Source organism: Fundulus heteroclitus, chromosome 9, assembly GCF_011125445.2.
Source record: "Fundulus heteroclitus isolate FHET01 chromosome 9, MU-UCD_Fhet_4.1, whole genome shotgun sequence".
NCBI classification, from domain to species: Eukaryota; Metazoa; Chordata; class Actinopteri; order Cyprinodontiformes; family Fundulidae; genus Fundulus; species Fundulus heteroclitus.
This window is the reverse complement of record NC_046369.1, coordinates 8,374,434-8,387,328: the sequence shown is the minus strand read 5'-3', so window position 1 is coordinate 8,387,328 and position 12,895 is coordinate 8,374,434. Positions and strand designations below refer to the sequence as shown.

Genomic DNA, 12,895 nt, shown 5'->3' with positions numbered 1-12,895 from the left:
AAAATAGTGACTAACTCAAGAAATATCAGGCAAATGAGGGGTAAACGTCATTAATATAGTATTTTTTTTTAAACTATAGTGAAATGTATTGTGTCAGATGGCAAAACACGCTCTTCTTCTGACAATTTTGAAAAACTACTCAGAAATACTCAAAACTTAGATCATGATGACACTGAGATACTAAAAAACAGACCTGCTGTATTTTGTTCTGATTAAATCAAAATTTTGGTCTGCTTTGGCTACACGGAGGCTTTGTCATTGGTATACATTTATATATAAGGCTATTCTTGGTGCGCTTCCATCTTATTTATGTTCACTTCTTATGAAAAAAAGTACTGGTCATTACTCTCTCCGTTCTCAGGCTGTTGTCTTGTTTTCTGTCCCACGTGTCAGTACTGAGCTGGGTAAAGAGGCCTTTGCTTACTCTGCTCCCTTTACATGGAATTAGCTGCAAAATAACTTAAAACTTAGTAAATTGGTTCCTTTGAGTATTTTTAAGCTGAGAATGAGATGCTTTGAGTTGGACTCACTCACATGTCAATGTTTTAATTGAGATTTCATTGTAAGTGCATATTTGGCTTTCATGTGTGTGTCTTTGTACATATGTAATGATAAAAATTATTTTAACCACCTTGTTGTCAGTTGTCTTATGCTTTATATTTCTGTCGTTTTACTGGAAAGTAAACATTCGTAAACTTGCTTCCGGCTTAAGTTGTTTTTCGTTCCTAAATGCTCCCAGGAAAGTGTTTTTATGCAAACACTTGATGTGGACGATATTTAGTGAGAAGAATTAATCGTTACTGTCACCACGTACTTTATCAGATGATGGAAAATAGTCGAACTGGACCACGCTCCACTCCCTGCTCCAGATGTTTTGGCTTTGGTAAGAAACAAGCAGTATTTAAAACATGACAGGTCCGGGTTGATTATTAACCCATATCTCACATATCGCCCTGATATAACTAGAGTGTTGTTGACCTTTAAAGCAAACAAAGCCCAAAGAAACCAGCAGGCTGCTCAGTATCTGTGAGGGTGGTTAATGGTTACACAGAGTGAAACCCGGTCAAAGACCAGGAGCGTTCAATCCCTGGCTGCTATCAGCTCTGACCCTGAACAAAGCGAGTCAGTAAGAGGAAACACTGTAACCACGCAGTGACCGTTTCCTTGCAGGAACTCATGGGGAGCTCATTTTGAACTTTTAACTCTTATTTTGGTCCGTGAGGCAGACACCCCGTCTACTTTTAAGACTAATCTTATAACTTTCCTTTTTGACAAAGCTTATAGTTAGAGTGGCTCATGTTACCCTGAGCTACCTCTATAGTTGTGCTGCTATAGGCTTAGGCTGCTGGAGGACATCAGGGTCTATTTTTCTCACTCTACTGATTTCTACTGTTCTCCAGTTTTGCATTGCATTACATTGAAATGACTGTTGTCATTTCAGCTTTTAACTTTTTGCTCTCTCTCTTTTCTCTTCATAGTAGGTACACCTGGTCTGGCGTTCTGTTAACTGTGACATCATCCAGAGAAGACGGCTCACCCGCTATTACCATCTAATATAGAACAGATTACTAGATCAATGTGTGCTTCTGTGCTTTTTTGTCTCTCTTGTTGTGTCTCTGCTCTGTCTTCTCTAACCCCCAGTCGGTCGAGGCAGATGACCGTTCATACTGAGCCCGGTTCTGCCGGAGGTTTTTCCTTCCCGTTAATGGGTGGTTTTTCTTTCCACTGTCGCTTCATGCTTGCTCAGTATGAGGGATTGCTGCAAAGCCATGGACAATGCAGACGACTCTCCCTGTGGCTCTACGCTTCTCCAGGAGTGAATGCTGCTTGTCGGGACTTTGATGCAACCAACTGGTTCCCTTATATAGGAATTTCTTGACCAAACTGTATAATATGATTGATTTTGACTTTGTAAAGTGCCTCGAGATAACATGTTTCATGAATTGGCGCTATATAAATAAAATTGAATTAAATTCAATTCAATTCAATAAAAAAAAAAAAAGCACGGATGACGGCTGTGAACTGTCTCTTTAGTCATGTGACAAAGTTTCAGAGCAGTAAACCTCACCTTGGCTATTTACAGCACCTGAATCACCTTCTGGTTTTTATACCTGATGACTACCTAAGCACGGGATGACTGCCTCGGTGATGGCCTAGTCAGTCACCTACTTAACTTCGCAAAGAAAACCGAGCTGATGGCAAACAACATGTCATTTGACAAAAAAAAAAAAAAGGTACACAGTTTGACAGATTAGAACAACAGGTCACATTTGTGGCTCAATCTGCGACCTAAATGACAGAAAGCTCAGCATTTCATAATCTAATCAAATCAGTCAGTGAACGTTGTATTCCAGGACTTAAACACTGAGTGACCTTGTTTTCTGACTGGAAGCTGTGCATGAACAGCCTCAGGTCGGTTTGAGTCAAAAGGTGCGGGTCGGTTTAAATCCCACTTACACAGAGCTTCGTTAAACTCCGTTTAACTCTGTTACACCTCTTACCCATTCCTCTACGTCTCTGCCTTCTGACGCCTTTCCGCCGACAAGAGGCTCCTGCCAGTAGATATTTGGTTTTCCATAGCGCCAGATCTTCCCTCTTGTTTTTTGAGCAAAGAAAGCAGCAACGCCCAAAGCAATGACCACCAGGAACCCACACATCATGGCAACTCCCTGAGACAGAAAGAACAGATCAGATGCAGAAAGTTCTCAGAGAGATAAGCAGAGTCATAAAGTCCGAGTTATGAGCAGAGACACAGCCTTCAGTAAGAGTCTTTATCAAAACGCGTAATAAACAGAATCAGAAAAATAATTATGCTGATCTCATCGTTATTACTGGCTACCTGGACTGCTTTTGTTACTTTTAGTTCACAGAGTTTTGTTTAATGTTAATAGTTGATCCAACACATTGAATTACAAAATAACATTTTAAGCCTAAGATGCTAGTAATTATGATTGGGATTGTTTAGCATTTTTCTTTATTTAGAGAATAAGTTTGTTATTCATCATCTTCATGCATTTTTGTGGGAAGCTGTAGGAGCTATTTCAAATAATCCTGAAAACTTCACTAACTAAACAAATTAGTATCATCAGAAAAAAAGCCACTGACCTCCTGGGGGTCCACAAAGCAGTAGTGGTACAGGTACTGGTTGTACATGGGAAAGCCTCCCAGTCCTCCCATCTGTGAGTAGCTGGTCTGATAAAGGTTCTGACACATCATGAGCATTGGATTATACATCATACTGGAAGAGCTCTGGGCCATCGGATTTACGCCGACAATGTAGACAATGGTCATGATGCCCTGAAGAAGAGGAAAAAAAAGATAAATACTAATTCATTCATACTGATACAGGGGTAGTCCTGAGTTATCTGATAATCATATCACTGTACTGAACATGTACTGAACATATGGCAGGAGCAAAGGTTATAGTACATGAATGACAAAACCAGGTAACTTCCAGGCAAAGAACGACAGGTGGAAATGGATGGATGGATGGATGGATGGATGGATGGATGGATGGATGGATGGATGGATGGATGGATGGATGGATGGATGGATGGATGGATGGATGGATGGATGGATGGATGGATGGATGGATGGATGGATGGATGCTTACATTCCACTCGTTCTCTAAACACAAACTGACTGTGGGAAGAAAACGCAGCTGTTTTCAAAATCAATGAATGTTTTTCAGACCACTAAACCTAATCAGTTACACCGCAGCAGAAGTTTTAAAGTTTTAATAAAAGTAGCTTTGTTTTTGTGTTTTTGTTGTTTCAATTTGAAGTTCCTGAGAAGAACGAGCTAAGTTTGGTGTTGTTGGCAGACCTTTGGAAATCAAACCATTATTATGAAAGTCAACTTAAAGCTGTAGTAGGTAACTTTTGTGAAAATATTTTTTTTTACATATCTGTTAAGGATATCACTATGTCCTGACAGTAAAATATGAGACAGATAAATATGGAGAAATAAAAACTCCTCTGGTTTCTCTCAGTGGTCCTACTGCTCCCGGTAAGAAACAACCAATCAGAAGTAACGTCCGGAGGAATGCCCGGCTCTGATTGGTTGTTCGAAGTGTCAATCACACGGCTCACACCCCCTTTCCTGCACAGCGCTACCGTCATTCAAACTCAAGATTGCCGGTGGGCTGCAGCTGTGAGGAGAAACAATCTGCTTTAGAGGAAAACTGCTAATTTGTTGAGTGGCTCCTCCTCAGAAAACAAAGATAGGTAAACAGAAGAAAACCGATGACGAAAAGGAAGATAAAAAGAAAGACCTAGACCGAGCACCGAGCCCGAAGTAAAATGAAAATAAACAGCACGGCGGTGCAGCAGAGAACAAGAGGCAGGAACCTGTAAGGTGTGCTTGTTCAAACCTTCCGGCAAAGCCCACGGTTTTTCTCAGAACTCCCTACTGCAGCTTTAATGCAGCCTGAAAAGGAACACCGTGTCCTATTTGTGGCGGTCCTAAGCCCGGATACATGCAGAGGGTTGTGTTAGGAAGAGCATCTAACATAAAACTATGACCACATTTACCATGCGGGTCAAGAAACGTGTCCCAGCGGCATGGAACAGGTGGAGAAAGCATCCGGTGACAAAAGAGTATCAGCGAGAATGAAATGAAAGACGGTGGTGAAAGCAGCGATGTGATTTGGTTTAGAAACAGTGGCACTGAGGAAGAAACATGAGGCAGAGCTGGAGAGGCTTTTTCTTCACTTGTTCTGGTTCCCTCTCCTCTTGCCTCCGGGTACAGTTCCCTCCTGTGGTTTTGTTTCTGCTGGTTTCTCATGCGCTGGTTGCTCTCTGCTTGGTGGACCAGTACAGGCTCTGGCTTATTCTCAGGCACAGGCTGCTGTTCAGTGCTTTTCTGGTTTTGCGAGATGAAGATGCCGAAGTCCTTTTCGGGAGTGACGGGGACGGACAGGACCAAGAATGAGCACGGCTCATGTTAGATGTATTGGAGATAAAGCCAGGGAGCCCCGACTGAGATGCTTAGTGACAGTGTTGTAGTACTCGAGTCCGAGACTCGAACTCGAGTCCGAGTCATTAGCTAAATTTAGAGACTCGTGACTTGACTTGGACTTGAGCACTGATGACTCGAACTTGGACTCGGACTCCTACATTCAGATCATTCTGACTCGGAAATTGAGAAAAAGACTCGACTTTTTTTAAAATCATAAGGCTATAATTTTAATATGTCATTAGAATATTATTTGGTGTATGATTTTAATATCTAAATTATTAGTGCAATGTGGATTTTTCTTTTAGTTTAAAAACATGTAGGCTATGCTTACTTTAGTGCGGAACTTGGACTCGAATTGATCAATAGTGACTCGACTCGGACTTGACTCGGACTCGACTCGGATTTTGTTTTAATGACTTGGACTTGACTTGGACTTGAACACTGGAGACTCGAACCTGGACTCGGACTCGAGACATAGTGACTTGACTACAACACTGCTTAGTGACCAACACCGACTGCTCCCTTGCTCATAAACAAGCAGTGATATCAACCCTGGTCTCCAGTAAGATGGCTGCAGTAACGCCATTTGTTTCAGTACCTAATAGATGAAGCAAATTTGAACATTACATTTCTTCTTCTTTGTCCATTTTGATAATCATACACCCACTGACGTCCATCCATCCCTTCATTTTCTAACACGTCTATCCCTTGTGGTGTGGCGGGGGTGCTGGTGCCTTTCTCCAGCATTCTATGGGCGAGAGGCGGGGTTCACCCTGGACAGGTCGCCAGTCCATCACAGGGCAACACCCACTGACATGTCCATGTCAGGTTCAGACATGCCAAGCCATGAGTAATCGTCATGTTTGCTGATGCACCTTAACCTGTGGTTTAAGAGGGAGCGTGTCACATGTACCCGAAGGGAAATGGGAGTTTTTCCTCACATCAGAGGACAAGAGGAATAGAGTTTAAATTTATACGCCCTTTTCACTCGTAAACTGAAAAGCCCGCAGAGGAGGAAAGAAGAAAATTCTGCTAAGAGCAGATATAATTTAGGTTTAAGCAAGAGCTCTCAGTGATTTAAATAAATAGCAAACAGCAGGTCAGTATTGAATGAATTGTTTACCTTCATTCTTTGTTCTTAAATAGTTGAATTTACAGAGCAGATAAATATGGCGGCATACGTAATACCTAATTAAATTTCTTCAATTTAGCCTCCCCATCTCAACAAAAATAAAGGGGCACCTATGATTAGGATACCCCGTATAAAGAGTAAAATTTGATAATCCCACATGTTTATACCAGTTTTTGTTTACAAAGAGAACAGCTGGTTCAAAAGCTGCAAACTAAATTCATAAAAAGCGCCCTGAGGTATAAGTAAAATAATTCATGATTGATCCCAGAAAGCCTTTTCCAGGCACCTGTCCATGTTTTTCCTACATTTTGAAGTGTGCTGGGGGAAGAAAGAGAAAAAGCAAAAATGTTACCGAGCTATAATCTTCCTTTTAAAAGAGTAAGAAGATAAAGTTTAATTCCTTTTAGTCATCCCTCCAACAAACTGCGGGTTTCTGCTGAATGCGTGGACTCTGTTGGAACAGACAGATCTGTGATATGGTTCTACATTATAAAGTTGTTGTTTATTTCACAATAAATATTTAGTTCTATTTTTTATCATTTATTTAACATGTTTAAAGAGAAATTAAACTTGGCTGAAATCGTTATTGGCAGGTCAGAGCTTTACAAAATGGGCGTTGGGAAAATAGGACACAAAATCTCTCATTGTGCATCTTTCCTGGAGTGTTGGGATCCAAACATAAACAACTTTTTGGAACCTATTTTTACATATTTGCAGTTTTAATAGTAGAATACTGCTGTCTTCCTCACAGTGGCGCATCAATGAGGAACATGTGAAAACATCGGCCGCACATTTACCCTGGACCATTATAAAAAGCTGTCAACCGGTTATTTTCCTGAATCATCCCATTTTTTGTAAATACATACATCACAACAGCCAGTATACAATGTGCATAACGTGAATAAATGTAAATATCCGAGTATTACCTGCAGGACACCCATGAGAACGCTGGCTATAAGGACGGCCAGGAAGAACTTTCGGCTCCGGACAAGACGGGATTTAGAGAAGCTGGCGATGAAGAACGACAAGGATCCAATAAAGTTGATGGCGGCCATGGCGATCATGGCGGTTTTGGCCGAGTAAGGAGAAACGTAGGAGCCGTAGTAGCTTCCATAGCCTCCAACGCCTCCATAGCCTGAGCCATAGCCGGAGCCATAGCCTGAGCCATAGCTTCCTCCCATATAGCTGCTGCCGTAGCCCATGCCAGAGCCGTAGTAACCCCCTCCGGCTCCATATCCGTACTGGAATTCCCACATAAGGGTCGAAGCGACGCAGGCGAATATGGCCAGACACAACACTATCACCGTAGCCATCATGGCCTTGACGATCCCAGGGGGTGACCGCCATTTGTAGAAGTGCTGAGGCCTGTCCTCGATGTAGTACGATCCCGGCGGAGGTGGGTATGCGTTGTAATCACTCTGAGGGCCGTGGAAGCTGCCCACAGGACCGAAGCCATTGTTGGACGGAGGGGTGTAGACTGGCGGACTCTCGTAGGGCTGCTTGTCGAACATCGCTGGAGACGACCGAGAGCTGGAAACAGAAACACAGAATCAGCGTCGCAAAAAACAAAAAGAGCAAAACTGTGAGGAGCAGTCTGACTGCGTTTCTCAGCAAAACTGATATGAACAACGCTATGTGGAGAGATAAGGGTCAGTTAGGCGTGTCCTCCAATGGTAATAAGGCTTAGTAAGAGAACAGTGTAAATGTTTTACTATCTCAAAGCAGGTGTGACCTGTGGGTGTAAAAACATGGCTTGTTTTTTTTCAGTGTTGTTCAAAATACAGTGTCCTGATACTTTTTCACATTTTGGGACATTATAATCACACAGGTCAAAGTGTTATATTATTTAAATGAGAGACACACACGAGCAACACAAAGTAGAGCCTAATTGTCAAGTGGAAGGAAACTGATACATGGTTTCCAATGTTTAAAAAAAAATACAAGTCTGAAAAGATTTAAATGCATCTGTTTTACAAACATTACATTGCAGCCAGTTGCCTTTAGGAGTCTTGTAATTAGCAAATAGAGTCCACTTGCGAGTAATTTAATTGCTGTATAACTAGAGCGAGATTTGTTGAAGAAGATGAGTAAACAAACAGTATCATGAAGACCAGACAGGTCAAGTAGTTTAAAGCTATAGCTGCTAATGCTGTTTACTTTTTATTATACTGGGTGATATGGTCCGTCCATCCTGATAGTAGTAAATCATGTATTAAGAAAAAAGAGGTTAAAAAAAAAATCTAGCTCCGTGGGAGCTGCAGGACTGTAAAAACTCTGACGACTCCCTGTCAGGGAGTTTTTTTTCCTGCTCTCACCCCCCTCTGTCCCACAAGTTCTGGGGGTATCACCTTATCTATTGGTTGTCCCACATGCCAATCATTCTCACGCGCTCACGTAACACCAGTGTCCATGCTCTTTCATTCTGAGTTTCCGCTTGCTGGCTGAGCATGCACACTTCTAGTGTTTATGTATCCGGTTAGCTTAGCAGCTAGGTTAGCGGTTAGCTTAGCGGTTAGCTCTGCTGCTCTCACAGTATATTTTGAACACGGCTGAGAGTTGCGAAAAGCAAAGCGCGTACAAGTTTATGAGAAGAAGAGGAAGGCCTGAGTGGAAAGAAACAAGACCAGAATGGATTTGGGAGGTATTTTTTCACGCGATCCACCTGAAGAGTGAAAGAGCAGGTAAGATGGTCTTGCACATGCGCAGTTATTCAAAAAGGGACTTGGGAAAAAATCCGGACAAATCACAGACTCTATCTTTAAGGCAGGATTAGATTTACTGTGGAAAAAATACAGACGATGAGATCATCAATCACAGAGGCAGCTAAGAGGCATTTATTAATCGTGCTATTTTGTCTTATTCACACTGCTGCATTCAACCTTTGTGACCTTTAACATTTTAGGTGTTATGGACAAGGTGTAAATGCGTTTTTCTTCCTTTTTTATGCTAGATGAAAGGCAGATTTTTTTTGCACTTTAATTTCTTTTATATTATTTAGATACACAGGTCCTTCTAATTATTTATTGGGGGGAGGGGTCTAAGGAGTCCAGAACCCCCCACCGTGATTTCTACCTGTGGTCTAAACCTATTCCCAGAATTACAAGAAAACTGCTTAAATGAAAGCAAAATCAAGTTACATTGGCCAAGTGAAAATTCATATTTAAATGTGAATCAACACAAAAATTTAACAAATTCTGTTCGTTGACTTAATAACTATGCTGGTTTATCATCATCAAATCCAATCAAACAAACTAAGGTTTATGGTCGCATTGTAACAAAATGAGGAGAATTCAGACCACATAATCTCTCTACAAGGTGCTTTATACATGATTCAGACCCTTTTTACATTAATAAACTGCCCACATTAGACATAGTAAAGTAACAATTTCAGATGTGAGTTCTCTGAACCAGCTAAGTCACCGTAAGGAGCGGCGATGTTGGTACCAGGACAGAGAGGGAAGCATAACAACAATCCTTTCCTTTTTGTCTCTGTGGACTGTAGGAGTCTCTCTCTCCAGCCACCACAATGAAAAGGACTTTGAAGATTTCTAAACCACTCAAGCAGCTAAAATGTTGTTTTTTTCTGCTACAAATCTTACAGAGATATGCAAGTCCACTGTGTAGAAGATTTAACAATGCCTATTCTTCTTCACGGAGCTCTAAAGGGAGTTGGCAGGAAACACGTATGACTGGGAAATCATGAGAACGACATTGCAACTAAAAACTTCAACTTTTATCCTTTTTCTTCTATTCACAAGCCTCTAGAAACACACAGTTCCTTTTTGTCTATAACAGCCAAGGTGTCAGCGGTAGAAAGCACAGCACTTAGTATCAGTGCCCAATTCACATGTTAAATATTACATACTAAATACTAAATATTTCCTAGTTTATCTTACTGATTAAATGCACAAAAGAGGGAGAGATTCGGTTTTTCTTTTTATAAAAGAGGGGAAAGAGTAATAATTTTATTATTTTACGAACTGATACCTGGAAAGTTTTACAAGTTTTGATTTAGATTTTGGTCACTTTTAGGTAATGTTCTTAGAACAGTCCACTGAAATTTTGTTTATTAATTCATAATTAAGGACACTCTTAAAGCCATTATTGATTTATTTCTTTATCTGATCCAATGCTATTAAAGGGATTTTCTTATTCAATCCATAACAGTACCATGGCTCAGCAGCTAATACCGCGTACTCCTCAGTTTGTAAGTTCCAACAAAGTAAAGCAGACTTAAATAACACCAGAAAAAAGAAAAAGACGTTCTGCTGAGATAGAAGACACACCATCATCTTACGCAAAGTAGAGTTACAATTTTCAACTTGAGGACACAATATATAAGGGTTTAGGAGTTTAACTGTTATTCTTATCAAGAAGTAAACTACCATACATATAGTTGAAAATAAATGAATTCTACAGAAATCCGACATCTAACAGTAAATCTGAGTTGCTGGTGTTTTTCTGCCAAATATTAAGTGTATTTTATTTTACAAAAAAAAGACAGTACTGTTTTTCAGTTGGGTTTTACCACAGAAAAAACTAAGTACACCCTTGGTGCTTCTATAGGATTAAAGAAGCAGCAACTAATCAAACGTACTTAATTTACTGATCATCAGTAAGTGTGATCAACAGTATAAAAACAAGAGTTTTTGGCATTCACATGAGCAACGAGCTTGTGAATGCTTGGAAAGCAATTTTTGCTGCCCATCCATCTGGATAGGATATATAAAGGTCATTTGCATATGGTACAAAGTTTATCATTATACTATGAGAACAGGCAAGTTTATTTGTCTCGCACATTTCTGTAACAAGACAGGAAATCACTTCGTAGGATTTTTAAAGGATTTAATTGTAAATTATGGTGTAAAATAAGTATTTGGTCACCCACAAACAAGCAAGATGCCTGGTCCTCAGAGACCTGTAACTTCTTAAAGAAGATCTTCTGCACTCCACTCGTTACCTTAATGGCACCTGTTTGAACTCGTTAACTGTATTAATGGCACCTGTTTGAACTCGTTACCTTAATGGCACCTGTTTGAACTCCTTAACTGTATTAATGGCACCTGTTTGAATTTGTTAACTGTATTAATGGCACCTGTTTGAACTTGTTTACTGTATTAATATCACCTGTTTGATCTTGTTAACTGTATTAATGGCACTTGTTTGAACTCGTTAACTGTATTAATGGCACCTGTTTGAACTCGTTACCTTAATGACACCTGTTTGAACTCGTTAACTGTATTAATGGCACCTGTTTGAACTCGTTACCTTAATGACACCTGTTTGAACTCGTTAACTGTATTAACGGCACCTGTTTGAACTCGTTAACTGTATTAACGGCACCTGTTTAATCTCCTTAACTGTATTAACGGCACCTGTTTAATCTCCTTAACTGTATTAACGGCACCTGTTTGAACTCGTTAACTGTATTAATGGCACCTGTTTGAACTCGTTAACTGTATTAATGGCACCTGTTTGAACTCGTTAACTGTATTAACGGCACCTGTTTGAACTCGTTAACTGTATTAACGGCACCTGTTTGAACTCGTTAACTGTATTAACGGCACCTGTTTGAACTCGTTAACTGTATTAACGGCACCTGTTTGAACTCGTTAACTGTATTAACGGTACCTGTTTGATCTCGTTAACTGTATTAACGGCACCTGTTTGAACTCGTTAACTGTATTAACGGCACCTGTTTGAACTCGTTAACTGTATTAACGGCACCTGTTTGAACTCGTTAACTGTATTAACGGCACCTGTTTGAACTCGTTAACTGTATTAACGGCACCTGTTTAATCTCCTTAACTGTATTAACGGCACCTGTTTAATCTCGTTAACTGTATTAACGGCACCTGTTTGAACTCGTTAACTGTATTAATGGCACCTGTTTGAACTCGTTAACTGTATTAATGGCACCTGTTTGAACTCGTTAACTGTATTAATGGCACCTGTTTGAACTCGTTAACTGTATTAACGGCACCTGTTTGAACTCGTTAACTGTATTAACGGCACCTGTTTGAACTTGTTAACTGTATTAACGGCACCTGTTTGATCTCGTTAACTGTATTAACGGCACCTGTTTGAACTCGTTAACTGTATTAACGGTACCTGTTTGATCTCGTTAACTGTATTAACGGCACCTGTTTGAACTCATTAACTGTATTAACGGCACCTGTTTGAACTCGTTAACTGTATTAACGGCACCTGTTTGAACTCGTTAACTGTATTAACGGCACCTGTTTGAACTCGTTAACTGTATTAATGGCACCTGTTTGAACTCGTTAACTGTATTAATGGCACCTGTTTGAACTCGTTAACTGTATTAATGGCACCTGTGTGAACTCGTTAACTGTATTAATGGTACCTGTTTGAACTCGTTAACTGTATTAATGGCACCAGAAGAAGACTGGGAGAACATCGTGCGGTCGGATGAAACAAAAAGAGAACTTTTTGGCACAAACTCAACTCATTGTGTTTGAAGGAAGAAGAATGCTGAGTTGCATCCCAAGAGCACCATACCTGCTGTGAAGCATGGTGGTGGAATCATCATGCTATGGGGCTGTTTTTTTTCTGCAAAGGAGACAGAACGACTGATCCGTGTTAAAGGGAACAATGAACGGGGCAATGTATCGTGAGATTTTAAGCCAAAATCTCCTTTCTATCAGTGAGAGCATCAAAAATGGAACGTGGCTGGGTCTTCCAGCATGACAATGATCCCAAAAACACCACTGGGGAAACAAAAGGAGTGGCTCCAAAAAAAAAAAGCATTTCAAGGGTCCTGGAGTGGATTAGCCAGTCTCC

The 12,895-nt window shown here is 40.5% G+C and overlaps 1 protein-coding gene across 1 annotated transcript in view; it reads right to left on the bottom strand.

Annotated features, from left to right (window-relative positions):
- Positions 1–12,895, bottom strand: part of si:ch73-61d6.3 (occludin) — a 40,332-nt gene that overhangs the window by 19,911 nt on the left and 7,526 nt on the right. Inside the window, exons 2-4 of the mRNA XM_036140962.1 lie at positions 7,018–7,621; positions 3,106–3,297; positions 2,502–2,669 (exon numbers count right to left, since the gene is read on the bottom strand). Coding sequence (XP_035996855.1) covers positions 2,502–2,669; positions 3,106–3,297; positions 7,018–7,602 — 945 coding nt within the window. The 5' untranslated portion in view covers positions 7,603–7,621. The remainder of the gene's footprint in view (positions 1–2,501; positions 2,670–3,105; positions 3,298–7,017; positions 7,622–12,895) is intronic.